The sequence below is a fragment of the Ovis canadensis genome, chromosome 3 (genome assembly GCF_042477335.2).
Source record: "Ovis canadensis isolate MfBH-ARS-UI-01 breed Bighorn chromosome 3, ARS-UI_OviCan_v2, whole genome shotgun sequence".
Lineage (NCBI taxonomy): Eukaryota > Metazoa > Chordata > Mammalia > Artiodactyla > Bovidae > Ovis > Ovis canadensis.
This window is the reverse complement of record NC_091247.1, coordinates 7,727,684-7,753,942: the sequence shown is the minus strand read 5'-3', so window position 1 is coordinate 7,753,942 and position 26,259 is coordinate 7,727,684. Positions and strand designations below refer to the sequence as shown.

The 26,259-nt window shown below is 51.1% G+C and overlaps 2 protein-coding genes across 18 annotated transcripts in view; one reads left to right on the top strand and one right to left on the bottom strand.

Moving 5' to 3' along the window:
* The window catches only part of SPTAN1 (spectrin alpha, non-erythrocytic 1), a 58,291-nt gene extending 57,562 nt beyond the window's left edge, over window positions 1-729 (top strand). For all 15 annotated transcript variants that reach the window (XM_069582288.1, XM_069582286.1, XM_069582284.1 and 12 more), the window contains one exon: window positions 252-729. In XM_069582288.1, coding sequence (XP_069438389.1) covers window positions 252-377 — 126 coding nt within the window. In that variant the 3' untranslated portion in view covers window positions 378-729. The remainder of the gene's footprint in view (window positions 1-251) is intronic.
* On the bottom strand, window positions 727-17,742 carry DYNC2I2 (dynein 2 intermediate chain 2). 3 transcript variants are annotated; one of them, XM_069582293.1, is made up of 9 exons: window positions 17,245-17,742; window positions 9,802-10,050; window positions 4,025-4,134; window positions 3,363-3,520; window positions 2,739-2,848; window positions 2,095-2,262; window positions 1,658-1,890; window positions 1,236-1,393; window positions 727-1,008 (listed from the first exon to the last, which is right to left on the bottom strand). In XM_069582293.1, exons 1-9 carry the CDS (start codon window positions 17,428-17,430, stop codon window positions 962-964), a joined length of 1,419 nt encoding a protein of 472 aa, XP_069438394.1. In that variant the 5' UTR covers window positions 17,431-17,742; the 3' UTR covers window positions 727-961. The 3 variants fall into 3 exon arrangements, with proteins under 3 accessions (XP_069438394.1, XP_069438393.1, XP_069438395.1); XM_069582292.1 differs by having other exon boundaries at window positions 727-1,034; window positions 17,245-17,497; XM_069582294.1 differs by lacking the exon at window positions 9,802-10,050 and having other exon boundaries at window positions 727-1,034; window positions 17,245-17,480.
* Window positions 17,743-26,259: the final 8,517 nt, after the last annotated feature.

Genomic DNA, 26,259 nt, shown 5'->3' with positions numbered 1-26,259 from the left:
AGGCTGGCCCTGAGCTTGGGGGCAGAGCTGAGTCTAGAGTCGCAGCCCCCAGTCTTGAGCCTCAGCTGCTGTGTGCAGACCCTTTTACCCCGTCTTCAAGTGAAACTCAGCCCAGGCCAAAGGCTGTTAACAGCAGAGATCCAGAAGCTTGGACACGGATGTTTCTGAAGTCGGGCCCACTGCCCACCGCACCCCATAGCACAGTTGGCGTGGTTGGTCAGGGCTCGGCTGACATGCACCTTTTCCTCCAGAACCTGACTCGGGAACAAGCTGACTACTGCGTCTCCCACATGAAGCCCTACGTGGACGGCAAGGGCCGCGAACTCCCCACTGCTTTCGACTACGTTGAGTTCACCCGCTCGCTCTTCGTGAACTGATCCTGTGTTCCTAGGTTAGCCTGGCCCACGCTGCTTGCCCTACCGTTGCCTTGCTGCATGTCAACTCCTCTCTGTGCTCTTAAGAAAAATACTCCAGACAGTGTTGCTTTCCAGCGTAACCTTAACTTGCTTAGCTTGGTTTAAGATTTAGTAGAAAACGGTGCTTCAGTAACCGGCTTTAGGTCCAGTTGCCATTGCCACGTTGCTGCAGGGACCCAATTCCTGTCTCAAGGCCGGCTGCCCCATTCCGACTACAGCAAAATCTGAGCAGCCGGCTAGTTCCCCTCTTGTTCGCCCTCCTTCAATTTTGTTTTCATGTAAAAGACAAATAAATGACTTGACTCCCCCAAAAGCTTGTCATGTCGTCTTCATTCAGCTTCCATCATAAACACACAGCCCAGAGGTAGCCTCCCTGACCTCAACTGGCCACCTCTGAGGCCAGCTGGTCCAGGTGCTCTGTCTCCCGGGCTCCCTGTTCAGTGAACTCACTGCTCAGCTGCCACACCTTTACCGTGCCCTTGGCATCACCAGCAGCCAGGAGTTGAGTCTGCTGGCAGTTGAATTCAAGACAGTAGACAGGGCTTTCATCCTCGGTTTGCCTGACTGAAACCGCGGGCTTCTGGGAGCTTTTCTGCAGATCAAACAGCTGCACATCACCTTCAGGGAGAGTCGTGGGGTGAGATAGGCCCAGAGCCGCAGCCTCTGAGCCTCTTCGGTTCCCAAAGACATGAGAAGGCTGTGACTCAGTTCAGCTCTCCGTCCCACGTGACCTTGCCCACAGCCTCCCCAGCCGACAGTTGCAGAGACACGCTGGGCTCATGTCCCTTCAGTGGAGTGAAGCCCGGAGCCGTGCCTTACCTTCCCCAGAAGCAGCCGCAAACACCAGGGGGCGCACCGGGGACCAGCGCACAGCAAACAGGTACTTGTGGGAGAGCTGCAAAGAGGTCAGGGGCTGGGCCTGCAGCATGGAGTACAGGTGGACGTGGCCATCCGTCCCTGCACTCAGGAAGAGATTCCTAGATGGGACACAGGGCAGGCGGCGGGTGAGCACTGGGGTCCAGGTGTGGCTGGGGCCTTTCTGTCGGACTCCTCATGGGCTACTGGGCTCCGGAAAGTAAGGAGCCGATTCCCTGGAGCTAACCACAGGAGCTCTGGGTACTGGAGCTCAGTGGGGAAGACCCGGGCCCAGGGCAGACGGCAGGCTCTTAGGCAGTTCTGTGTGGGTCCTGGTGGGACTCCCCCGACCTCCCTGTGCCAGAGGCCCTGTGGGCCCTCCCTACCTGTGGAAGGGGGAGCAGCTCACAGAGTAGACGGGGCCACCGTGGGGGCCGAAGGTGAACTGCGCCGGGGCCCGCAGGGGCACAGAGCTGGGCATCCGTGTGACAGCAGCGTCCTCTGCCGTCAGGGAGCACTTGAGCGGGAAGCCGCCTTCTGTGCCCAGCACGAAAAGGCTGGGGTCGAAGTTAGAGAAAGCCACCGCCGTGGCGCCCACCTCAGTCTCCCCACGAGAAGGCTGCGGAGGAAAACAGCAGCAGGGCAGAGCCGGGGGGGAGTCTGCTCGGTGGCCCCAAGGAGCCTGGGGCACGTGCGTGACTGCTGTAGCCCTCGGGGACTCCCACCTGCCCACCCGCCCCCAAGGCGCACTGGCTCGGGGGGTCCCAAGGCCCAGCGCTGCCTTGTGGGCCTATGTCCAGGGTGGCAGCCTCACCCCTTATACCTTCTTCAGCTTCGTGTTCCTGGGGAGCTGCTGTACGGCCAGGGCGAAGCCCGTGCTCAGCTGCAGCCGGCCAGCCCCAACCCCCTGCCAGAGCAGCACCTTCCCGTCAGCGGCCACACTTAGCACCTGGAAGCGGTGGCTGTGCCGGGGCTCCGGGAGCCAGACCACCTGGGCAACCGGGAGAGGAGCCAGGTCACAAAAGGACACCTACCCCACCTCCCGGCAAGGCCAGCTGTCAGCCTCCACACGACCTTCCCCTTCTCTTCCAGGAGGGAAAGAAAAAGGGAGACTTCTTGCAGAGGCTTGGGAGCCACCTGACCCACCAGGGGGTAGACCCAGAGGGTTCCCAGGTACCCCCAAGTCCCAGCAGAAAACCAGGACGGCAGAGGCTCCATGGAGGCGGCCAGCAAGGCCAGGCCCAGGGGGCTCCCTCTGAGGGCAAGTATGACTCTGGACCCAGATACTCCAAGAATGCCAGAGGCAGCTGGCCAAGCGCTGACTCCCTGGTGACCTTCCTCCTGGGTGGTGGCCGGCCAGTGGGCACCCCTTCCCCTGCTCCATGCTGCGGAGCAGACGCCCGGACGGCAAGGCCTGGCTCTGGAGGAGGTTACCTCCCACCCCGCCCGGCGGGCCGCTGCCCTGACCTGGTACACGGGGTCCGTGTGCGTGTCGTCCGTCAGGCCCGTGCGCCAGAGCAGTGGGTCCTCGGGGCGGCTTATGTCCCACACCAGCACCTCGCCACTGTACAGTCCACCTAGAGGCCAAGTGGGCATGGGGAGCCGCCCATAGCCAACAGCCTCGCTTTGGGGACGGGCACCCGCCCCTTCTCGTCCACTGCGCTAGGACGTGGGGCTGCTTCCTCAAAAAGAGTCCTGGTCCCCAGGCCGCCTGCTCTATCCAGCGGTGCCCACCCCGGGAAGCTCCCCCACCACCAGGCTGCTCTCCCCTGCCCGCACCTGCCGTTCCTCCAGCTTCACCTGCCCCCTTTCCCAGCGCGCACATCACTGTGGTCAGCGCCCTGAGACTGCCTGCTTCGCCCAGCCTCACATCCTGACCAGGCTGTACCTCCACGTGGCCCGCACCACCCAAGACTCAGCTAAGGACCTGCCTCCTCCTCCTCCTCCACACCCAGTTACCCCACCCAAGCCCAGGGCTCAGGACCCCCTGTGGTCCCTGCTTCTGGCTGTGACCAGGGGCTGAGGGCCAAATGCAGGGCCTCGGCCACCCGCTACAGGATGCGGAGCAGAGACACAGGCTGGGGGGCTCACCTGCCACGTGGGATGGCCGCGTGGGGTGGAAGGCCAGGCACATGGCGGCGCTGGGCACCTCCACCACCGCCGACGGCTGCTGGGGGCTCAGGCCTCGCCGGTCCAAGTTCCAGGCGCACACGAAGGACCTCAGCGTGCTCCAGTCCCCGTCATCCAGCCTGCAGAGACACACCCGCACGAGCTCAGCCCGAGGCCTGGACTCCATCCCAACCTGCGACACCCCAGCCCACCTTGCTCCTACTGCCCGACCCACCTCACCCCCTGACACACGAGTCTCTGGCCCCATCACACACAGACACTGTGTTGGGCACCCAAGTGGCAGAGGCGCCTATATGGCACCCGAAGGTCATGGCTCTCCCCGGAGAAGGGTCTCCAGGAACCAGGAACAGGGCCATACGTGGCGGGGGAGGAAGCTGCGCATGTCTGACACAGCCTGGGAGAGACGAGGCAGGCCCAGGGCTCACAGCCCACTGCTGATAGCTGGGCACTGGGAGAACCTTCCCTTTCTTTTCCTGCCAACCCAAGGCTCAGGCAGCCTTGAGAAGGAAGATTCCCACAAAGGCCAGCTCTGGGCCCACCCCTTTCTGCGCAGACGAGGAGACGGATTCAGACGAGGGTCTCAGGGCGTCCTATCGCTCCCACACACCCCTGTTGCTACTCACCGGCCATAGGAACAGGCCACCACAGAGCCAGTGGAGTTCCAGGAGACACCAGTCACGTGGAGACCCTGTCCTTGGGCTGGGGGGTAGCTCAGGGTATGTAGGCAGGTCACCTGCAAGAGACAGGCCATCCCCACCTCCGAATCCCAAAGCCACCCAGCAGGGGAGTGAAAGGCAGACACAGGTGTGGGGCTCCCGATTCCGGTCAGGATTCCAGGCCACTGCCCAGCCCGGGGACAGTGCGGAGCCTTCACCCCATCACTCCCCTCAACAGGGTGCTTCCAGAAGGAAGAGCCTTGGGAATTGAGATGGACACCAGGCTCCAGGTCAGAGCTGGACCCTGCACTCACATCTATTCCACACAAAATCTCCAAAGCCTTGGCTTCCGGAGTGGCACAGGGGTGATGGCTGCCCGACAGAGAGAGTAGCCTGGATGCCACATGACTACACAGGTGAAGAACGGTCACAGGAGCGCGCTCCATGTTAGGCGTATCTCAACACACACTTTTAAAAGCTTGGGCGCCCTGCGGCTCAGCCCACAGCTGCCAGCAGCAGCTAACGAGAAGGCCAGCAGTGCTGGCCACGGTGAGGGTCCGGTACACTTTCCAGGGGCTAATCTGCACCACAGGCCGAAACTCCTGCGAAAAGTCTCACCTGTCTTGACCTCATAACCCCAAACAGAGAAACCATCCAATGGCAAAAAAAAGTCCGAACTCTGTCAGAAGCTGCACTGTGGGCCTCTGGTGAGAATGCAGAACGTCCAGACACCGTGGAAAACAGCCCAGCGATTCTGCAAAATGTTACCAGCAATGCCACTCCGAGGGACATGCCCAACACGCGCACTTGAACACAAGCGGCCACAGCAGCGCTCACGACAGCCAGAACGTCCAGCGACTGACGGACCAGCGCGGTATAGCCCTACCACGGCGAACGGTTCAGCCGCAGAAAGGAATGACGTCCTGAAAGACGCTGCAACACAAGGACCCCTGACAACACTCTGCTAGGCGGACACAGTTACATACTCAGCTGTTATGAGCCCATTACGTGAGATGTCCAGAAAGACAAATCTGAAGACAGAAAGGGGGTGAGCAGCTGCCAGGAGCTGTGGGGGAAATGGGGAGTGGCTGCTAGTGGATGTGAATTTTTGGGGGGGAAGTGATGAAAATATTCTAAAATGGATTGTGGCAAAGCTTACACACCTCTGTGCCGTGCGCTCTGTCGCTCAGTTGTGTCCGACTCTTTGTGGCCCCATGGGTGGTAGCCCTCCAGGCTCCTCTGTCCACAGGGGATCTCCAGGCAAGCATACTGGAGTGGGTTGCCATGCCCTCCTCCAGGAGATACTCCCACCCCAGGGATGGAGCCCAGGCCTCCCACACTGCAGGCGAACTCTACCGTCTGAGCCACCAGGGAAGCCCCTACTGGAAATATATTAAAACCCACTTCACACTTTAAATGATTTATATGGGTGAATTATATGGGTTGTAAACCATATCTCAGTAAATTTGTTGGTTTTTTTTCCTTTTTTCAGTTGTGCCCCTCGGATCTTAGTTTCCCAGCTGGGGGTTGAACCTGTGCCCCCTGCAGTGGAAGCATGGTATCTTCACCCCTGCACCACCAGCGGAGTCCTCGGCAAATCTGTCATTCTAAAACAAAGCCATGCAGTGGGGCCAGGAGGCAGAGGGGGCATGAGAAAAACTCTCGGGGTTCTGGTTCCATGAATGTTTGCACTGTGTGAAAATTATGGGCCCGAACACTTGTGATCTGTGCCTGTGTTTATGCACATTTTATGAATTCAATAAAAGTTTGTACTAAAAAACAAACTATAAGCATTATGTATCAAAACAGCATTTGTAACTGCAACGATTAGTACACTTTAAAATCTAAAGATGAGAAGGCAGAGGGACAGAAAGATGGGCTGCTCCGTACCTTCATTGGTGGGTGTCTGCCAAGACCCAACACAGCACACCGTGAATTTACCTGTGTGGAAAACCTACCTCAGCAAACCTGACTCCATGAAAGTCTATGGTGAAGCATCGCGCAGCAGTTTAAAAAGGACAAGAGTCTATAACGGAAAGGGATCTCAAAACAGGAAAAATGTATATTTATACACATATTATACATATATAGATAACTGGATATATGTATAAAACTGGCCATATATATGTACACGGGCTTCCCTGTTGTCTCATATGGTAAAGAATCTGCCTACAAGGGAGGAGACCCCGGTTTGATCCCTTTTAATTTTTAAAGGGAATGGCTACCCATCCAATATTCTTGCCTGGAGAATTCCATGGACAGAGGAGCCTGGCAGGCTACACTCCATGGGGTCACAAAGAGTCGGATATGACTAAGCAACTAACACTTTCACTACACACACACACACACACACACACCCACCCACCCCTGAATCACTTCGCTGTACATCTGAGGCTATATAATACTAACTATACTTCAATTTTTTTTTTTTGGCCACACCAAATGGCATATGGGATCTTAGTTCCCCTACCTGGAATCCAACCCACATCCCCTGCAGTGGAAACACAGAGTCTTAACCAGTGGACCACCATGGAAATACCTAACTGTATACTTCACTTAAAAAAAATTATAATAGGGAATTCCTTGGTGCTCCAGTGTTTAGGACCCCATGCTTCCACTGCTAGGGGCCCAGGTTCAATTCCTGGGTGGGGAACTGAGAGCCCACAAGCTATACCACACGGCCAAATAAATGAATAAAATAAAAATGGTAATAAATAAATTAAAAGGACACAGGTGAAGTCTACGTAGCAACCTGACAACGTAGAACAGGCTTTGCTTCTGAAGATAAAAGACCCCAGACTCGTCACAGTGCCTCCCCGCTGTCAGCCACACGTGCAAACAAGGGCCAGGGCAGGACAAGGCAAAGAGGCCAAAGGTTCCGGGGGTGCCCTCCTGGGTGCACTCCCCTAGGTGGCCTCCTCCCCATCTCTAACTCCGAAGTGTTCGGCCAAGTCGTCACTGATTTTCTGATTGTGAAGGCGCAGTGCTTGACTGAGAGCAGCGGCTCAGCCTTTCTGGGGCTACGACAGCCACGGACAGCAGGGAAATGTCAAGGCCAACTCCCTGACAGCTGGAGCAGAGACAGAGCAGCCTGATGCCTCAGCCAATGCAGTGACTCCACTGGGGAAATAATCAAGAAATTCATGCAAAGGAAAACCAAAGTGGGAGAGACAGCCTCGCTTTAGCTCTGCCACACAGCAGCAAACCGGCAAAGACTACTCTGCCCCACACTCAAAAAGGAAAGCAACTTCAGGGCCGCGAGAGGCCCATATGCCCCACGGCCACCCGGGGGTGCTGCCTAACCCCCCACCTGCTCACTGCTTCCGGAAGACATGCTTCTAGAAGCGATGCTGTGCTGAGATGTCCACCAACGGGGACCCCAAGAAGGCTGCCTGTCCGCTCAGTGGCACGTCAACGCAGGTTCTGGGGTGTCTGGGGCCCCTCCTCTACAGGAACTGGCAGGGAAAGCTCTGCTGAGCGCGAAAGGTCGCAAACAGCCTGGACAGCGTTCTCCACCTGCGTCTAAGATGCTCTTGATGGCAACAGTAGCAGCAGCGCGCTGTGTGTCAGGGTCGAATGGGAAAGGCCTGCGAACCACTGCTCCCACTCGCAGTACATGTTCCGTATTTTTGCAGCGACTGTTTGTTAAAATGAACGTGTAGTGCTTTGTAATCAGAGTATTTATTTATTTTTCCTGCTTTGCAGATTCAATCGGAGGGTAACTACAAAATTGTGACGGTTTCTGCCATGTATCAATATGAATCAGGCATAGGCATATATACGTCCCTTCTCTTTTATTTTTCATTCATTTTTATTTATTTAGCTGCACCAGATCTTAGCTGTGGTATGTGGGATCTAGTTCCCTGATCAGGGATAGAACCTGGCCCCCTGCGTTGGGAGCACGGAGTCTTAGCCACTGGACCACCGGGGAAGTCCCTGTCCTCTCCCTCTTGAACCTCCCTCCCCATCTCACCCCTCTAGGTTGCCACAGAGCACCTCTGGGTTCCCACTGGCTGTCTATTTTACATATGGTAACGTGAACGTTTCAATGTTACTCTCTCAAATCATCCCCCCCCCCGACCCCCCCACCCCCCCGACCCCCCCCACCCCACCCCCCCGCCGTGTCCAAAAGTCTGTCCTTTATGTCTGCGTCTCCTTTGCTGCCCTGCGAAGAGGATCATCGCACCGTATGTATTTTCTAAAGGGGGAGAAAGTAATATACAGGTGGACCAAATGCACAGAAAGGTGGAAAAGCCTTAACAATGAAGAACAAGCGCTTGGGACTTCCCTGGTGGTCCAGGGGCTAAGCCTCCGTGCTCCCAACGCAGGGGGTCTGGGTTTGATCCCTGGTCAGGGAACTAGATCCCACATGCTGCGACTAAGACTCAGACACACAGCAAAAAAAACCCCAAACAAACAAAAAACCAACAGCTCACCCTCTTTGAATGCAACTGTAAAAAGGGGCAGCTGAGCCCAGATTTTAACGTTCATGACCTTCTTCTTGCACTCCACTTAAAAATAACAACAAGTCCACACTTACTTGTGGCCTTGGCAAATGTTTTTCAGAGGGCTTTTGAGGATTTCTCTCAAACAAATACACTCTCCCAAACCTATCAATGATTTGGTGGGAACAGGACAGCTGTATATCCAAAAACAGACGGAAGAGGAAGGGCGGGAGAGAAGGGCTATGACCTCTGAATACAGAACTACTCATCTCCATTTCTCGAGGAAGAAAACAATGCATAAGAAAAGCCTTCACTGCCTAGTCAGCAGCCTGTCCCCAGGCACCAGCAGGGTGGAGCAGAGGTCAAGGACCCGCCTTCGTTCAGAGGTTTCCTGATCTCAAGTGGTGGCTCCAACTGGACATTACAGGGTGACTGCTCTGAGCTCTGCCTCGAGACCAGAAAAGGCTTGGCAATGCAGAAGTCACTAGAGCGCCAAAGTAAAACCAGGGAGACTGGGACTCAAACTCCAGCTCAGCCAGTTACAGCTGTGTGACTGCAGACAAGTCCCTTAGCCTCTCTGAATCTCATCTATAAAATGGCGATCAAACGAACTCCGTGGCAGTCCTGCGCTTTTGCTGCCAAGGGCCCCAAGTTAGACTCTTGGTCAGGGAACTAAGATTCTACAGGTTGTTCAGCGTGGACAAAAAATAAATATAAGATGGAGATCAGTAAAGAACTAGCTGTCCAGAAGGATCAATGAGTTGGCACAGAGTGTACCTGGGGAAACAGAGCTGAGTCATCAAGGAAATAAGACCCAGAGTCAGACTGTCCAGCCTCAAACCCTGCCTCTACTGCCTACTAGCAGTGAATGGAAATAACAAGGCACCACCAAGGGTAGCAGGGAAGGCCCAGTGACTTCTTAGCTTAATATCTGGCAAAAAGTAAGAGCTTGGTGAATGCTGTTATGATTGTTATTGGTGTTCCTATTACTTGGCGGGCCAGGGCTTCCCAGGTGGCATTACTGGTGAAGAACCTGCCTGCCAGTGCAGGAGACGCGGGTTCGATCCCTGGGTGGGGAAGATCCCCTGGAGGAGGGCATGGCCACCGACTCCAGTACTCTTGCCTGGAGCATCCCATGGACAGAGGAGCCTGGCGAGACCATCTACAGGTTCGCAAAGACTCAGACACGACTGAAGCAACTTGGCATGCATGCTGTTATTGGGTGGCACAAAAGAAGGACTTAAGATGAGCTAAAGCCACAACCCAAGGCATCCCAGGCCCGTTCCAGCCCATCCCTACCGTCTGCTGCTGCTCGGCCCAGTTCACCTCGAAGCCGTCAAACGCATGGCTCTGCCAATTCTTGTTCAGCTCTCGGGTAACCATGGCCTCCACTTTTCGGAGAAAGGCCGCAAGCCGGGGGCCATTGTACCGAGGCACAGACGGCAGGCTGACCGGCTCGGGGATCTCGGTCTGCACCTCAGCATCCACATGCTTCCGGGCCTGCACGGACGCTTCAGCGGTGGTAATGCTAGCCGTCTGGCAACTTTTCTGGAGAAGGAGATTGAAACGCAGTCACCAGCCAGCTCTCCTCACAGCACCACCTGCCCAGGCACTCACTCACCCACAGCTGCTGTTTATCCTTGAGCAAAAGGAACACTGCTCACTCTGTCTGCCTGACGACCGTCCCCTTCCTCTAGTAACTAGCCCATCTTCCTGGGGAGGAACCCAGTTGGTGTGGTGTGGGTGGAGATGACCCAGAGGGAGTAACCCTTTCCAGCCAGAGAAACCCACTCACGTGGTTGTCAACAGGCAGTGGGAAAACTTCAAGGTCATGAGTAGAAGACAGTCACTTTCTTATTAAAAATATACCTCCTAGGGACTTCCTGGTGATCCAGTGGCTAAGACTCCACACTTCCAAGGCAGGCGGCCCCGGGTTCAATCCCTGGTCAGGGAACTAGGTCCCACATGCCTCAGTGAAGAGTTCACATGCCACAAAGACCCAGCACAGCCAGATAAAAAGAAATTAAATATATATATACACCTTCTGTTAACAGATCTCCTTGACTATCGATTATAAAACATACCAATTATTTAGTAATAGCTTTTTAGGAGGAAACTGTATTAAGTGTACACATCAGTTGTGAGACACACCTCTTTTAATACCTGTTAAAATAGAGGTTGAAGAGACGTGTTCTAAATTGAGGACATACAGAGGCACACAGAGAACAGATAGAGACACTGTGTGGCTGAAGGCTGAGCCCCCTCACTCCCCTGGGCAGTGACCACCACCAGCTAATATGGAGCACACAGCCCCTCATTTCACCCTCCCAACACACCTGAGCTGCAAACCTGACTCCAGAGTGGAAAAGGACCTCAGCGACCACGCTAGACGGGTGGTCTCCCTGAACAAGGTCGTAGAACCACCAGGAGGCTGGGTAAGGGACAACCTGCTGCCCCCTCCCCATCAACAGAGCTTCTGGTTCACTGGTCTAGGATGGGGTCTTTGCTAAAAAAGCCCCCAGGTGATGCCACAGGGCAGGTACTCAGATCCCATCTATATGCTTCCTGCAGCCACACCCCAGGGCCCAGAGTCCATCACCTCTGCCCTCAAGGTGCAGACAGCACTCACGTAGCCCCCTCCACCCCCGCCTTGATCTGAGGACCGGGTCTCACCTAGGGCAGCAGGACACCCCTCTCTCCCTCCCTTGGCCGCAGCCCTCTCCACCGGGGCACCTTCCAAGGTGTCCCGTGATCAAAGGACGCATGCATGTCTGTGGGGAGCTGCTTGGGAGGCAGCCTGCTCCCCAGCTGCCATTTCTCTCCACCCTGCCACCCGTCTCCAGTTCCTTGGCCCCCGTTTAGCTGGGCAGAGGGACAGACATCACATCAGGGAAGGGGACGCAGCCTCCTCCTTTTCTGGAGGACACGGCTGACGTTTACCAAATGAGGGCTCCTATACGACTGAGATTCCTGTCACCCACGAGAGGCTCTCCTCACGTGGCCGCTTGCCAGGCACCTGCACCTACAGCACAGCGACAGAGCCCGGACCCCCATTCTTCCGTTTGGGCTCGAGCACCAGGCAAGTGTTAAGAGACCCCAAAGGAAAGGAGCTGGCCCACAGGAGGGCAGCTGGGGAGGACAGGGTGAGACAGGGCTCCTCGCCAGGGGCTGAGAAATGCTGCCAGTGTGAGCACGGCTTCCCAAAGTCCCCCTTCCCAGCCCTTCCACGTCCTTCCCTGAGTCCTGTACACACACCTGATGATACTCGGGCGTGATGGGAGCTGAGATGGTTCCTGACCTAACTAAGCACCTCTTTATCAGCACACCAACAAAATGTGACGCCTTTGAGACATTCTGATGTTAACTAGCAGAGACTGTACCATGGGAATATCTTGGATACAATGTTGCTGGGAATTCCCTGGTGATCTAGTGGTTAAGAATCCACCATGCAGGGAACACGGCTTTGGTCCCTGCCCGGGGAAGATTTCACCTGCCTCAGGCAATTAAGCCGCCACAACAACTGAACGCATGCCGCGCAACGACTGAAGCCCACGAGCCTAGAACCCACGCTCCACAGAAGCCACCACAGCGAGAGAGTGGCCCCTGTTCACCTCAACTCGAGTAGCCCGCGAGCAGCAGCCAAGACCCAGCACAGCCAAAGTTTAATAAATAAACAAAACTGACAGGAATTCCCTGGTGGTCTGGTGGTTAGGACTTGGCACTATCACTGCTGGGGCCCGGGTTCCATTCCTGGTCAGGGAACTAAGGTCCTGCAAGCCTCACAGCACAGCAAAAAAAAAAAAAAACTAGTTGAGTGGGTTTTATGATGCAACATGGCCATTCCGTTGTCTCCTGTGTCTCACTCACATGAGGCCTCCAAGAGTGTGGGGGCAACTGAATCCAGAACCAGTATCAAAGTACTTCAGGCTATGACCTCCTTTTACTTGGCCTTGCCTCAAGTATATCAGGGTGGTGGTGGTTTAGTTGCTAAGTCGTGTCCAATTCTTGCAACCCCATGCCAGGCTCCTCTGTCCATGGGATTCTCCAAGCCAGAATACTGGAGTGGGTTGCCACTTCCGTCTCCAAGGAATCTTCCCAACCCAGGAATTGAACCCAGGTCTCCTGCACTGCAGGCAGATTCTTTACCAATTGAGCTATGAGGGAAGGCCGTATAGCAGGGTAGCAAACAGTTACTCAAAGGATGACCTGGAGCGGAGAGTCAACCAACGAAGACAGCAATGATCAACATTTTCACCGAAGCTGGGAGGCCCTGTTATGTCGCAACACCTTTGACTTCTAATTATTGCCAGCTACTCTGGTGGTGTTTTCACGTGTGTCTTGAAAAAAAAAAAAATGTTTAGTATCAAAACTATTAGCAAACTCCAAATGGTTGAGAACCACAAATCCAATTCCTGAAAACCTGTGAGAGGCCAAACCTCAGGTTAAAAACAAACACCTCCAGCAGGGGGTGTCACCTGCTACAGAACCCACGAAGGCGAGAAAGCAGCCCCGGGTACAGGGAGAGGGAGGAGCGGACAGGTAGGCAAGGTTAACTCAAAGCAGGAGGGGAGAAATTCGGCAGAATCAGGCTGTGGAGGACAGGCCACCAGAAAAGGGTTCCATCCAGTATTTCCCGGAGGCCTCTGGGAGATGCAAAAGTACACAAGACCCACTCCCTGCCCTCTGGGAGCTCACAGTCCAGGGACAGACCTGAATGCCGAAAATGAATGCATCTGCTGATAAAAAGCTTTAGAACTAAACGGTAGTGATGGCTGCACGTCGTGAAGGTATTTAACATCACCGAACTGTACACTGTAATATGGTAAAATGTGTATGTATCTTACCACAAGAAAAGAATGCACCCTATATCCTTTTTTTTGTCACCCTGTGGCATCTGGGACCTTAGCTCCCTGACCACAGATTGAACCTGTGCTCCCTGCATTGGAAGAACAGAGTCTTAATCACTGGACCACCAGGGAAGTCCCCCACTCTACATTCTGAGGACTCAAATAGGCTTCAGAAGGGTAACACTGTTGGAAAGGAGGGTGGATTATATTAATGGTTCTCAAGTTTTGCCACATATGACAATAACCTGGGGAGCTTTTATAAAACCAGATTCCCAGGTCACACCACATACCAATTAAACCAGAATCCCTGGAAGTAGGGACCAGATATTCATATTTTTCAAGACTCTCCAGGGCATTTCAGTGTCAGCCACGTTTGAAAAAGCAGAGACCAGGATTAAAGCGATTAGGAGCCCTTCATCTCAAACACTTAGACGTGAGCCCCCCCATACGTGAACAGTACTGGGGGTCAGTCTCAAACTGTTTTCTTATTAGCAGCCTCATTTAATCCCACATTAAGTATTCTAACAAGACCCACTTTGCAGATCACTTGACTGGCCCAAGGCCAAGACCCCAAAGAGTCCCCATGCACTCAAAGCCAGGTCTGAACCCAAAGTCAAGGACCCTGTCCCTCTGTGAATAAATCGAGATAAAGCAAGAAGAGTTAGATCAAGCCAAAGATCACTACTACTTCAACAACGACAACCAAAAATCCATCACTGGAACATAAAACTGCACTCCAATACTGCATCACTACATGAGCTAAGCAAAGAACAACGTTTGGCTTTTCCAATAGAACTTGCAAAAAAAAAAATTAAGAAGCTGCATATAAAAATTTAGCTAAGGGCCTCTGTAACAATCTAGAAGGGTAGGATGGGGAGGGAGGTTCAGGAGGGAGGGGACATGGATGTACCTATGGCTGATTCTTAAAGATATCTGACAGGAAACAACAAAATTCTGTAAAGCAATTAACCTTAAATTAAAACAGATATAAATTTTTTATTTAATTTAGCTAAAACACTCATCACAGGGTTCTGATAAGAGAAAAATTGGAAACAGTCCATCAAAAGGGACCAGTTAAAATAAAATGAACTTACAGTAGTGAGTGAAAAAGTGGGTCTACAAAATATTCTGCAACGTGATTTCATTTTTGTAAAAAAAAAAAAAATGGAGGAACACAGACAAAACAGAGAGGGAGCAGGTATAAACCAAACTGCCGGAAAATGAGACTATGGGGTGGTTTTTATTTCCAGTTTTTCCTTACCCAGATGTTTTCCTAAATTTTGGATACCAGGACTTCCCTGGTGGTCCTCCCCTCTGAGCTCCCAGTGCAGGGTGCTCAGGTTCAGTCCCTGGTCGGGGGAACTAGATTCCACATGCCACAGCTAGAGTTCGCATGTCGCGACTGAACAACATCTGGCGTGCCACAACTAAGACCCGGCACATCCAAACTAATAAGCATTTAAAATAAATAATTAATCAAATAAATTTTGGACACAGAAACTTTTATAAAGAGAAACAAGTTAATCTGGAAAATTAACTCTTTCTTTGGACCCCTTCAACAGTCTTAGAATCTTTATTTTGGCCACGCCAGGCAGGTTGCAGAATCTTAGTTCCCTGACCAGGGATCAAGTCTGCATCCTCTGCAGTGGAAAGGCAGAGTCTTAACCACTGGACCACCAGGGAACTCCCAATACTCTTAGGACTTAAATTAATTAAGAATCCCCTTCAATAAAACTTCCCTGATAGCTCAGTTGGTAAAGAATCCGCTAGCAATGCAGGAGACCCCGGTTCAATCCCTGGGTCAGGAAGATCCTCTGGAGAAGGGATAGGCTACCCACTCCAGTATTCTTGGGCTTCCCTTGTGGCTCAGCCGGTAAAGAATCCGCCCGCAGTGTGGTAGACCTGGGTTCAACCCCTGGGTTGGGAAGATCCCCTGGAGAAGGGAAAGGCTAGCCACTCCAGTATTCTGGCCTGGGGAATTCCATGGACTGTATAGTCCATGGGGTCACAAAGAGTCAGACACAACTGAGTGACTTTCACACACACACTTCAATAAAACAGCAGAGACTGATTCAAATGAACCCCCTAAGATGAAAGCTTTTATACCTCAAGTATTAGAATCAGTTCTTGGAGCCCTATTGGTTCAAATTATAGGTACAAGAAAATATGCCTCAATCTCATTCTTTGTTTTAATTTTAAAAAAAAGTAAAAAGTTTGACTGAGTCAGTGATTCCCAATCTGAACTCTTTCAAAATCTGAATCTTCAGCAAGTAAGAGCTATTTCAAGTATTTTTAAAAGCCAGTGAATGTGAATTACACATTAACCTTCAATAAAGATGAACAGAAATAACTAAAATATCCCCTGCCTTTGCTTTTTTTTTTTTGCCATACCACACAGCATGTGGAACTTCCCTGACCAGGGATCAAACTGTGCCCCCTGCATTGGAAGCAAGGAGTCTTAACCACTGCGGCACTAGGGAAGTCCTGCCTTTGCTTTTTAAATAGAATCTTTTCTATCCAGTATGGTGAAGTGGGAAGTGCTCTGAAGCCAGATCAAATTTGGCTTGAGACCTGCAGACTGCTGGCCTGAGGCAAGAAACTTGTCCTCAAGTTCAGCTCAGTCGCTCAGTCGAGTCCAACTCTTCACGACCCCATGGACTGCAGCATGCCAGGCTTCCCTGTCCATCACCAACTCCCTGAGCTTGCTCAAACTCATGTCCGTCGAGTCAGTGATGCCATCCAACCATTTCATCCTCAAGAGTTAATCAAGAGTTAGGACTTTGAGGATTCCCTAGTGTTCCCGTGTTTTTAAGACTCTGAGCTTCTACTGTAGGGGGCTCAGGTTGTGATCCCACATGCTGTGTGGTACAGCCAAACATAAAATTTTAAAAAAGGAGAGAGGGTAAGACTTCATGGAAATCTCACCGGTACTGGTGTTGGTGAGGAAATCGTCTTCTGCAGGACCTCTCATCTGTGTGGAAAGCAAAAGCCTGTTTCCTCTGTGGGAAAAATGCAGCCCCCTTCCAATGCTCATTTTCACTGAGGGAAAACTAACATCCTTAAAATGATCTGCAAGCCCTAAACTTGATCTGCCTCTCCTTACCCTCTCCGGCCTCACCTGTGACCATCCGTACGTTCTCATTCCTTTCCAGCCCCACCTGCCTCCTCACACACACCAGCTGTGCTTGGACCGCAGGACCTGTGCGCTCCCCTGGCCATTCCACCTCAAATAACCTTGACTAACTCTCACTGCTCCAAATCTGCTGGAACATCACCCTCTCAATGAAGGTGCCACCACCCTGCAAACAACCCTTTCACTCCGCAACCCAATCTTTCTAATCCCTCACCCTTTTTCTTTCAGCCATGGCACTATTCACCTCGAACACACTGTATATTTACTTCTTACCTGCACTGTTTTACTTTCTGTCCCCTGCAGACAAGCGCCGCGTATAAGCTCCAGGAGGGAGCTCACCCACTGATGACTGAGGAGTCGCCAGGGGCACAGCAGTGCTCAAAGTCCATACACACAGACCCCTCAGGGGCCCTGGCACCCAGAAGCCCCGCCCTCGTTTCAGACAACCTCGTTTGTGTGCTTTGGATTAAACGACGTACTAGAAAACGTGTGTATCTCGACCTTAAGATTACAGTTTGGTCTTTTTTTTTTAGTAAAAGTTAGGTTTGAAATGCCTAGAAACTGCAGTTCACACGAAATCCTCCAAAACCTGGAGTCTTTAAAACCTCTTCTGGTTGCTACTCAAAGACCAGGGAAACTGAGACGTGAGTACCCCCAAGGATTCGTTTCTGTGGGTTAAAATATAAAAATAACCTGGCCCAGCTGCCGCGACGTCCCTCGCCCTCCCGCCCGCGTCACCCAGAGGCACACCCGCGCCCTCACCGTCTCCCCGCGGATGCCCTGGACGCCCCTCCACTGCGAGGGCACGGACGCCACGCCCAGGGTCTCGTCCTGAAGCGGCCCGGGCCGCTCGGGGCCCTCGGTACTCGCAGTCCCGCTTGTCGCCAGCGCCTCAGCTCCCGCGCTTCCCGCCAGGCCGAGCTGCCCAGGTTGCGCGCTGGTTGCCATGGAGACGGCTCCGCCGGCGCCACCCCACCCCCAACCTCCCCACCTCGCGCAGACGCAGTCCGCCGCGACCTTCGCCCCCGCGCCTCCAGAGCGGAAGGCTGGGGCGGTGAGGCTATCGGCGCCATTTTTCAGTTTGTCAGAGCGCACGCTCCAACACCCGAGAAGAAGAGATAAATTATTCTTTTCCCTTGATGCGACAATCACTGCCAGTTTTAGGATTCTCCAGCCGCAGAGGGAGCACGCCTGGGGCTTTCGCGGCAACTCTGGGTGGGGAGGGAAGTACGGAAGCCAGGCACCCGTGCCAAGTTCAAAGATGGCGCCGAGCGGCCCGGCGCAAAAGAGAGGGCGGGAGCCAGCGGCCGCAGCGGGCTTTAGAGTTATGGGGCATGGGAGTGCCGAGCTGGCGGAGCAGCCGAGCGCTCCAGGAGAGCCCCAGTTGGCGGCCACCTCGAACCCAAGTGCTCGGTCTCTGAGCCTCGATTTCTGCCTCAATAGAATGGCGATTTTAAATATCCATATATGGATCCAGAGTGTGCTTGAGAAGGCCCAAATGAAATCGAACGTAGGAAAAAATGCAATTTAAACCGAAGTTAAAGACTGGAACAACTACCAATTATTGAGTGTCTACCGTATATGTTGATTTAATAAATCTTAAAATAACTATGAAAAATCAAATGTTATATGTCGCTTGAGGGTGCTGATTGTCCAAAAAAATAATTTCCCCAGCTCACCCATAAAGGCCACATCACATTTGTCTAAGACCCTACAGACCCTTGCTTGGCCCCAAGACCCGGTTCTGAGCTTCTTGGCAAGAATCCTCTGGCCAGGTCCTCTGGGCTGCTTTCTTCCTGTCCCTGAACTCTCAGAGTTAAGGAAACGCGCCCAGAGGCTCCTCTGCACCGCCTCACTACTGATGCTCATTAGGACTCAGTTCAAATCAAGGCCGTGAGGCCCGATTAGATTAGCGACACTGGAAAGACAAAATGCAATAGAAATTTCTTCCTAGAAAGAAAGTAGAACCAGACAAAATTCTCCTTGTAAGGCCCTGTTAACACTAGAAAAGTTTGCAAGCATCACCAAAGATGCAAAACTCATGTTCAAAAAGAAACTCAAGGCTGTGAGGGTCAGGAGGCTTGGATATGAAGACTACACACTGCTATGTCCTGTTTTCAGACTTGACACCTCTCTGCACTTTGGTTTCCCAGCTATAAAAATAGATATAATCAAGTTGAAGGTAGTAGAATCTGCTTTATCACAGTAAGGAAGGAGACTATTTCAAGAAGAGGAGGGTGGGACTTCCCTGATGGTCCAGTGGCTAAGACTCTGTGCCCCCATTACAGGGAACCAGGGTTTAATCCCTGGTCAGGGAACTAGGTTCCACATGCCACAACTATAAGATCCCACATGCCACAGCTAAGACTCGGTGCAGTCGAATAAATAAAATATTTTTAAGAAGGGTGGCCCAAGGTATTAAACACCCCCAAACAACTTCAGTAGAGTAGTGGGAACAAAAACCAGCTTGCAGAGGGTTTAGGAATGGAGAAAGTAGAGAAGGTAATGGACATTATTGGGAAGTTCAACATAGGAAGTAGTTGTGAGTGTAAACTGGTAAAACCTAATTGGAGGATAATTTGACCTTTAAGTGTGCCTCCTCTTTAATCTAGAAATCCTACTTCTGGTAATTTTTCTTGAATTAACAATTACAGATTCACACGGATATTGAAAGCCAAGGATATTCAGCAATTATTCATTCACAGTAGAATTATAGCAAGATCCTGCAGCCAGCCTAAATTTCCAGGCAAAGTCATGGCACACAACAGGTATTCACTAAATATTGAGAAAGAATGGACAGTGAGGCTTTAGTTAAGTGTGTTAGGTGGAACACTGTCTCAGGTGGCCATTAAGAGTGTTACTGCTGTTTAAATGTGGCAAAATGTTTGCAACATAATAAGGTTCTTATAAAATGGCAGGAAGTGGGGAGGAACTAAAAAGCCTCTTTTTTTTTTTTTTTTTTTAAGCCTCTTGAAAGTGAAAGAGGAGAGTGAAAAAGATGGCTTAAAGCTCAACATTCAGAAAACGAAGATCATGGCATCTGGTCCCATCACTTCATGGCAAATAGATGGGGAAACAGTGGAAACAGTGTCAGACTTTATTTTGGGGGGCTCCAAAATCACTGCAGATGGTGATTGCAGCCATGAAATTAAAAGACGCTTACTCCTTGGAAGGAAAGTTATGACTAACCTAGATACCATATTAAAAAGCAGAGACATTACTTTGCCAACAAAGGTCCGTCTAGTCAAGGCTATGGTTTTTCCAGTGGTCACGTATGGATGTGAGAGTTGGACTGTGAAGAAAGCTGAGCGGTGAAGAATTGATGCTTTTGAACTGTGGTGTTGGAGTAGACTCTTGAGAGTCCCTTGGACTGCAAGGAGATCCAACCAGTCCATTCTGAAGGAGATCAGCCCTGGGATTTCTTTGGAGGGAACGATGCTGAAGCTGAAACTCCAGTATTTTGGCCACCTCATGCGAAGAGTTGACTCATTGGAAGAGACTCTGATGCTGGGAGGGATTGGGGGCAAGAGGAGAAGGGGATAACAGAGGATGAGATGGCTAGATGGCATCACCAACTGGATGTACGTGAGTTTGAGCGAACTCCGGGAGCTGGTGATGGACGGGGAAGCCTGGCGTGCTGCAGTTCATGGGGTTGCAAAGAGTTGGACAAGACTGAGTGACTGAACTGAACTGACTGAAAATACAATTTATATATATTGTTTCCAGGTGGTGGACGTGGTAAAGAACAGCCAGCCAATGTATTAAACATAAAAGAAACAGGTTTGATCCCTGGGTTGGGAAGATCCCCTGGAGAAGGAAATGGCAACCTGCTCCAGTATTCTGGCCTGGAGAATCCCATGGACAGAGGATTGTGGCGGGTCATAGGGTCACACAGAGTTTGACCGGACTGAAGTGACTTAGCACGCATCCTGGTTTTTATAACAATAAGTTTCTAAAAAAAACTCAGAGCTATAGATTCAAATATTGATAACAGTTGCCTCTGGGTAATTAAAGTTTTTCTCTCTTTGTAGGGTTAAAGTTTTATGTGGTTTATTTGTGAAAAGAAAAGAGAGAATGAATGAACAGACAAACGCTTAGCTGTGCTTGTGAAAGTATTATACCTTGAATGAGCAGGACAGTTTGAAACCGTTTACCTCAGACTGGGACTTGAACCCATGTGCTGAAACTCAAACTGAGCCCAAATCTCATGGTCTTCCCGCTGAGATCACAGACCTGGTTTCAGGACCTAATGAAGCTCAGGTTCTTGATGTCTCATCTCAGAAAGAATTCAATGAGAGAAAAAGTGATAGGTAAGAAGTGGATCTATTCACAGAGAAACACACTGAGCAGACAAAGAGTATGGGCCTCCGCAGAGGCTGAGTACAGAGGCCCCAAAGTGTGGCATGGTTAATTTTTATGGGCCTGGTAATTTCATAGGCTAATGAGTGGGAGGAATATTCCAACATATTTGGGGGAAGGGGTGGAGATTTCCAGGAATTGGGCCACCGCCCACTTTTTGGTCTTGTGACAGTGCCTTGAAACTGTCATGGCACCTCTGGGTGTGTCATTTCACTTGCTCACTGAGGATCTAGGTCTGCCATCTTGGACCCATTTGATTCTAATTGGTTTATGTTTTGTCCTGGGGTGATGTCATTCTTTCAAAAGTTGTGCCCTGCCCCCTTCCCTCCTGTGTCAAGTTGGGGGAACATTTCCAAGATGAGAGAGTCTTGAGCAGGCTTATGTGCTAGAAATGAGGGTACTCAAATGAAGACCAGGACTCACTGGAGGAGGAAGGGAGAAGAAGGAACTGGGGGACAGTAGGGATACCTGCATTATTTCTCGGCTCCCATTCCCCATCCTGAAGACACAGGCTCTCTGGCCACACTCCCTGTTACCCTGACAGCCATTCAAACTCCTCCACCGACCTCTGCCTCCCTGTCCCTTCCCTTTACCTGGAGCACTCCTCCCTGCTCTCCTGTTTAGCTCAGGACCAGATGCCAAGCCATTGCTGACTCTCAGGGGACTGAGCTTCTCCACTCTGGAACGCTCCTCAAAACTGTAATTTAGTAACAAGGTAGTAATGCATGTCTTTGCTCCAATAGGTCAGCTCCACCATCACAGGGACCATAGCTGTCCCCAGAGCCCAGCACAGTGCCTGGAACACACAGTGAAAAGGAATTGAATGACTGTCTAACCATCAGTAAGAACAGTTTCCAGCCTTATACATAGGACAGAGCCTCCCGCTCTTGTTTTTTTTTTTTTTTCTGACAGAACCATGTAGCTTTGGGGATCTTTGTTCCTCAAACAGGGATCAGCAGTGGAAACGTGGTGTCCTACCCACTGGACCGCCAGGGAATTCCTGAACACAGTCGCTTCAGTCGAGTCTGATTCTTTGAGAGCCTATGGACTGTAGCCCGCTAGGCTCCTCTGCCCATGGGATTCTCCAGGCAAGAAAGTATTCTTGAAAAGAAAGTGGGTTGCCACGCCCTCCTCCATGGGATCTTCCCTACCCACAAATTGAACCCCAGGTCTCTTACTGTATCATGCATTGGCAGGCAGATTCTTGACCACTAGCGCCCCCTGGGAAGCCTGAGGCCAGAGACCCTTCTAAATCTCTACTAGGCTTCACCCTGCCTACCCGGTTGTTAAGGAAGCCTCCTGCTTCCTACCTCTACTTCTTGGTGTCAAAAAAATGTTCAATAACGGTGTGTCCAGAAAGTGACGTCGCTCAGTCGTGTCTAACTCTTTGCAACCCTGTGGACTGTAGCCTACCATGCTCCTCCATCCATGGGATTTTCCAGGCAAGAATACTGGAGTGGATTGCCATTTCCTTCTCCAGGGGATCTTCCCAACCCAGGGATCAAACCCGGGGTCGCCCGCATTGTAGCAGATGCTTTACTGTCTGAGCAACCAGGAAAGTCCTTGTGTGTTCAAAGGATATTTAAATACATTCAAGGAGGAGAAAACTCAAAAAAGAAACCATCCCCACTTTAAAACCCTGGTGGCAATTATTTTAGGAACTTTCAGTTCTTTTTAGTAAAACAACTCAAATTTTGAGTGTCTAGAGGAGAAGGGGACGACAGAGGATGAGATGGCTGGATGGCATCACTGACTCGATGGACATGAGTCTGAGTGAACTCCGGGAGTTGGTGATGGACAGGGAGGCCTGGCGTGCTGCGATTCATGGGGTCACAAAGAGTCGGACACGACTGAGCGACTGAACTGAACTGAACTGATACCGTGCTCCAAGGATGAAACAACTAATTATATAATAATAACACCTCCTGGAGTATGGACTTCTCAACATGCACTGCAAGCACTTTGCATGAATTCTCACAACGTCCTCATAGACCAGGTATTGTTACAATCCACATTTCACAGATACAGGGAAGAATGAAGGCTCAGAGACCTTTGTGACTTACCCATGGTCGTGCATAGCTGGTGAAGTGGAGGTTGGACTAAACCCCAGAACTGCCCGATCCTTTCTTTAGGCAGGCCTATGCTCCTTTCTTTAAACCACCCCATGCCTCAATTTTCTTATATAAAATTGAGATGCCTGGCCTATCCCACTGGGTTGAAATAGGACTGGATGAGTTAACACTTGGAAAGGAAGCACACAAAGCAGCGCCTAGTATGCTATCAGTATTTATCAGTACTCTTCAATTATTACCATTATTATTACCACCAAGCCGTAAGGGATCAAAGAGACCACACAGAGGGAGACTGGGCCTTAAAAGACAGGAGAGATCAGTCCTGTGTTACAGTGTAGGTTCTCGGTGTACACACACACACACACACACACACACACACATAACACAACTGGTCATCTAAATAAGCGCCATCTGTCCCCAAGGTGACACCAATTATGTGCTAGGCACCATGCTAGTTCTGAGGTCTGAGATGGTTTCTGCCCTCTACAAGCTTACAGCACGAGAGAGACGATCATATAATAAAGCCTTGCATCCACTCGGGGTGATGGCCAGGGACGTGTGACCAGCAGAGGGCCTCTGCAGTTTGGGATCAGAAAGAACCTTTGGGAGGAGAGGGCTTCTAGGCCAAGGTCTGAAGAAAAAGAAGTCAGTGTGGCAACGACAACTTGAAGGTGAAAATAGGAGTAGAAAGAGGGAGGCGGGTGGGGGGGGGTGGAGAAAGAGGGAGGGAGTCTTCCAAGCAGAAGGAAGAACTCGGTACAAAAGTCTCCAGGCGACAGAGAACCTGGTGCCTTGATGCTGCAGGTGGACAGGAGCCAGGTCATGAGGATGCTCAAGGGACATGAGGTTTGGACTTTCTCACTAGATCACCAGGAAACCAGTGATGGATTTTTAGCAAGGGAGTGACTTAATTGGATTTATATATTTTAATAAGATCCTTGGCTGCAGAATGGATTGTGAACAACTAGATTCCCTTAGACCAGGACAGCCCTACTAATTCTTTATCTCTAAGCTGGGCTCTGGGATTTCCCAGGTCATTCTTTTGTGCTCTGAAACTAAAGAGTCACTTATTCAAGAAGAATTCCAGAACTATTTAGAGTAAAAGCGGTACCAGAGAAAGAACAGCTTGGAATAGGAAAATCCGGTGCAGTTCTAGGCAGTAGGCATTACCTCAAAGTTACATGGCAGGCTTCCCAGCTTAGTCCTGGGAGGCCTTTACCAGCCCAGGTAAGGGCTTCATTACTTTCTCCATTCATTCATTCATCAAATGATTATCCTACACCCCCTGAGTCAGACACTGTGCTCCAGAGTGGCCAACACCACCAGTTCCAGCTCTCTTGGAATCTGCATTCTAAGAAGTGATTACAGGGCAGAAAGCTTGGAAGAAGCCTAAGGTCATACCACTGGGGTGATGGAGAGTGGGGTGGGAATGAAGTGGTGATAAAAGGCCCAACCCCAGGCCTCTCACATGGAAGAGCACAAATAACCAGTTTATCCAACAAATATTAACTGCATGACTACCATAAGCCAAGGACCAGAAGGAAAAAAGCAAGAGAGGGAAACAGAGAAGGATAAGGGTGCATCTCTCGGACTGCAAGGGGATTAAACCAGTCCATCCTAAAGGAAATCAGTCTTGAATATTCATCAAGGACTGATGCTTACGCTGAAGTGCCAATCCTTTGGCCACCTGATGCAAAGGACTGACTCACTGGAAAAGACCCTGATGCTGGGAAAGATAGAAGGCAGGAGGAGAAGGGGACAACAGAAGATGAAATGGTTGGATGACATCACCAACTTGATGGACATGAGTTTGAGCAAGCTCTGGGAGTTGGTGATGGACAGGGAAGCCTGGTTTGCTGTAGTCCATGGGGTTGCAAAGAGTCAGACACCACTGAGCTACTGAACTGAACTGAATTTTACCCAAGGCAGACAGGGAAGGCCTTTAGGAGGAGGTGACATTTGAGAAGTCAATTCAATCCCCCAGGCCGCCCCTCCTTCTGCCCCTTGGCCTTTGCTTCCTCCCAGCACTGGCTCCATCCCACCCCCACCAGGAAAGGCCTGGCTCAAAGGTGGACTGAGACAAAGGAGCCTTAATAAACTCTTTAAAACAGCTTTGTCAGAGCTGGAGTTGGAGAGCTGGAAGGAAGGGAAGGACAATAGGGTAAAATTCCCGCCCCTTCCCCAGCTGGGGGCCCAGGAGGATAAATCCTCCTTCTGGTACTCACAAGCATCGCTATAGGTTCAGCCGCATCCTGGAGCAGCCATCCGTCCCCTCAGGACCAAACAAGGCGTTGCTTTCTCTTTGGACCTGCTGTGTGGGAACCCCTATGCTAGCCCAGTTAATGATGACTATTAGAATGTCATGGAGGAGAGTTTGGCATCTGGCATTGGGGTTTAAAACCTTGGCTTATTGTACAGTTGCTGTGTGATTTTGTGTGCTTCCTGACCTTCGCTGATGCTCTGCAAATGTTTTTGTTTCCTAGCTCTGCAAAGTGCTGGCTCTTTTTTTTTTCAATTTGGCCAAACTGCATGGCTTTCAGGATTTTAGCTCCCCAACCAAAGACTGAACTCCACACCCAATCCTAACCACTGGACTGCCAAGGAATTCTTTTTATTTTTTAAATCTGAGATTGAAGATGGTTCTTCTTAGACCAGTCTTCCCTGAAGACTTAATTGGAGGAATCCTTCCTTGTTATTCTCCGTTGCAATCTTGTTTGACTGCTTTCTTGGCAGCATTCTTAATTTGGTATTACACAGTCACTGTTTGTTTCCTCCTTTGCTGCTGCTGCTGCTGCTGCTGCTAAGTCGCTTCAGTCGTGTCCGACTCTGTGTGACCCCGTAGACGGCAGCCCACCAGGCTCCCACCATCCCTGGGATTCTCCTGGCAAGAACACTGGAGTGGGTTGTCATTTTCTTCTCCAATGTATGAAAATGAAAAGTGAAAGTGAAGTTGCTCAGTCGTGTCCGACTCTTAGCGACCCCATGGACTGCAGCCCACCAGTCTCCTCTGTCCATGGGATTTTCCAGGCAAGAGTATTGGAGTGGGGTGCCACTGCCTTCTCCACCCTTTGCAATGTCTACCGACTCTGTTGCATGCTGAGACCACTGTATCCTTGGCCTCAGTTTACCTGTGCCAGGCCAGTGCTCACCCATGGTAGGTAGGTCATCAGTGTATGTGCCCACCTTGCATACACATAAGGGGCTTCCCTGATAGCTCAGTTGATTAAAAAATCTGCCTGCAATGCGGGAGACCCTGGTTTGATTCCTAGGACAGGAAGATCTGCTGGAGAAGGGATAGGCTACCAACCTCAGTATTGTTGGGCTTCCCTACTGGCTCAACTGGTAA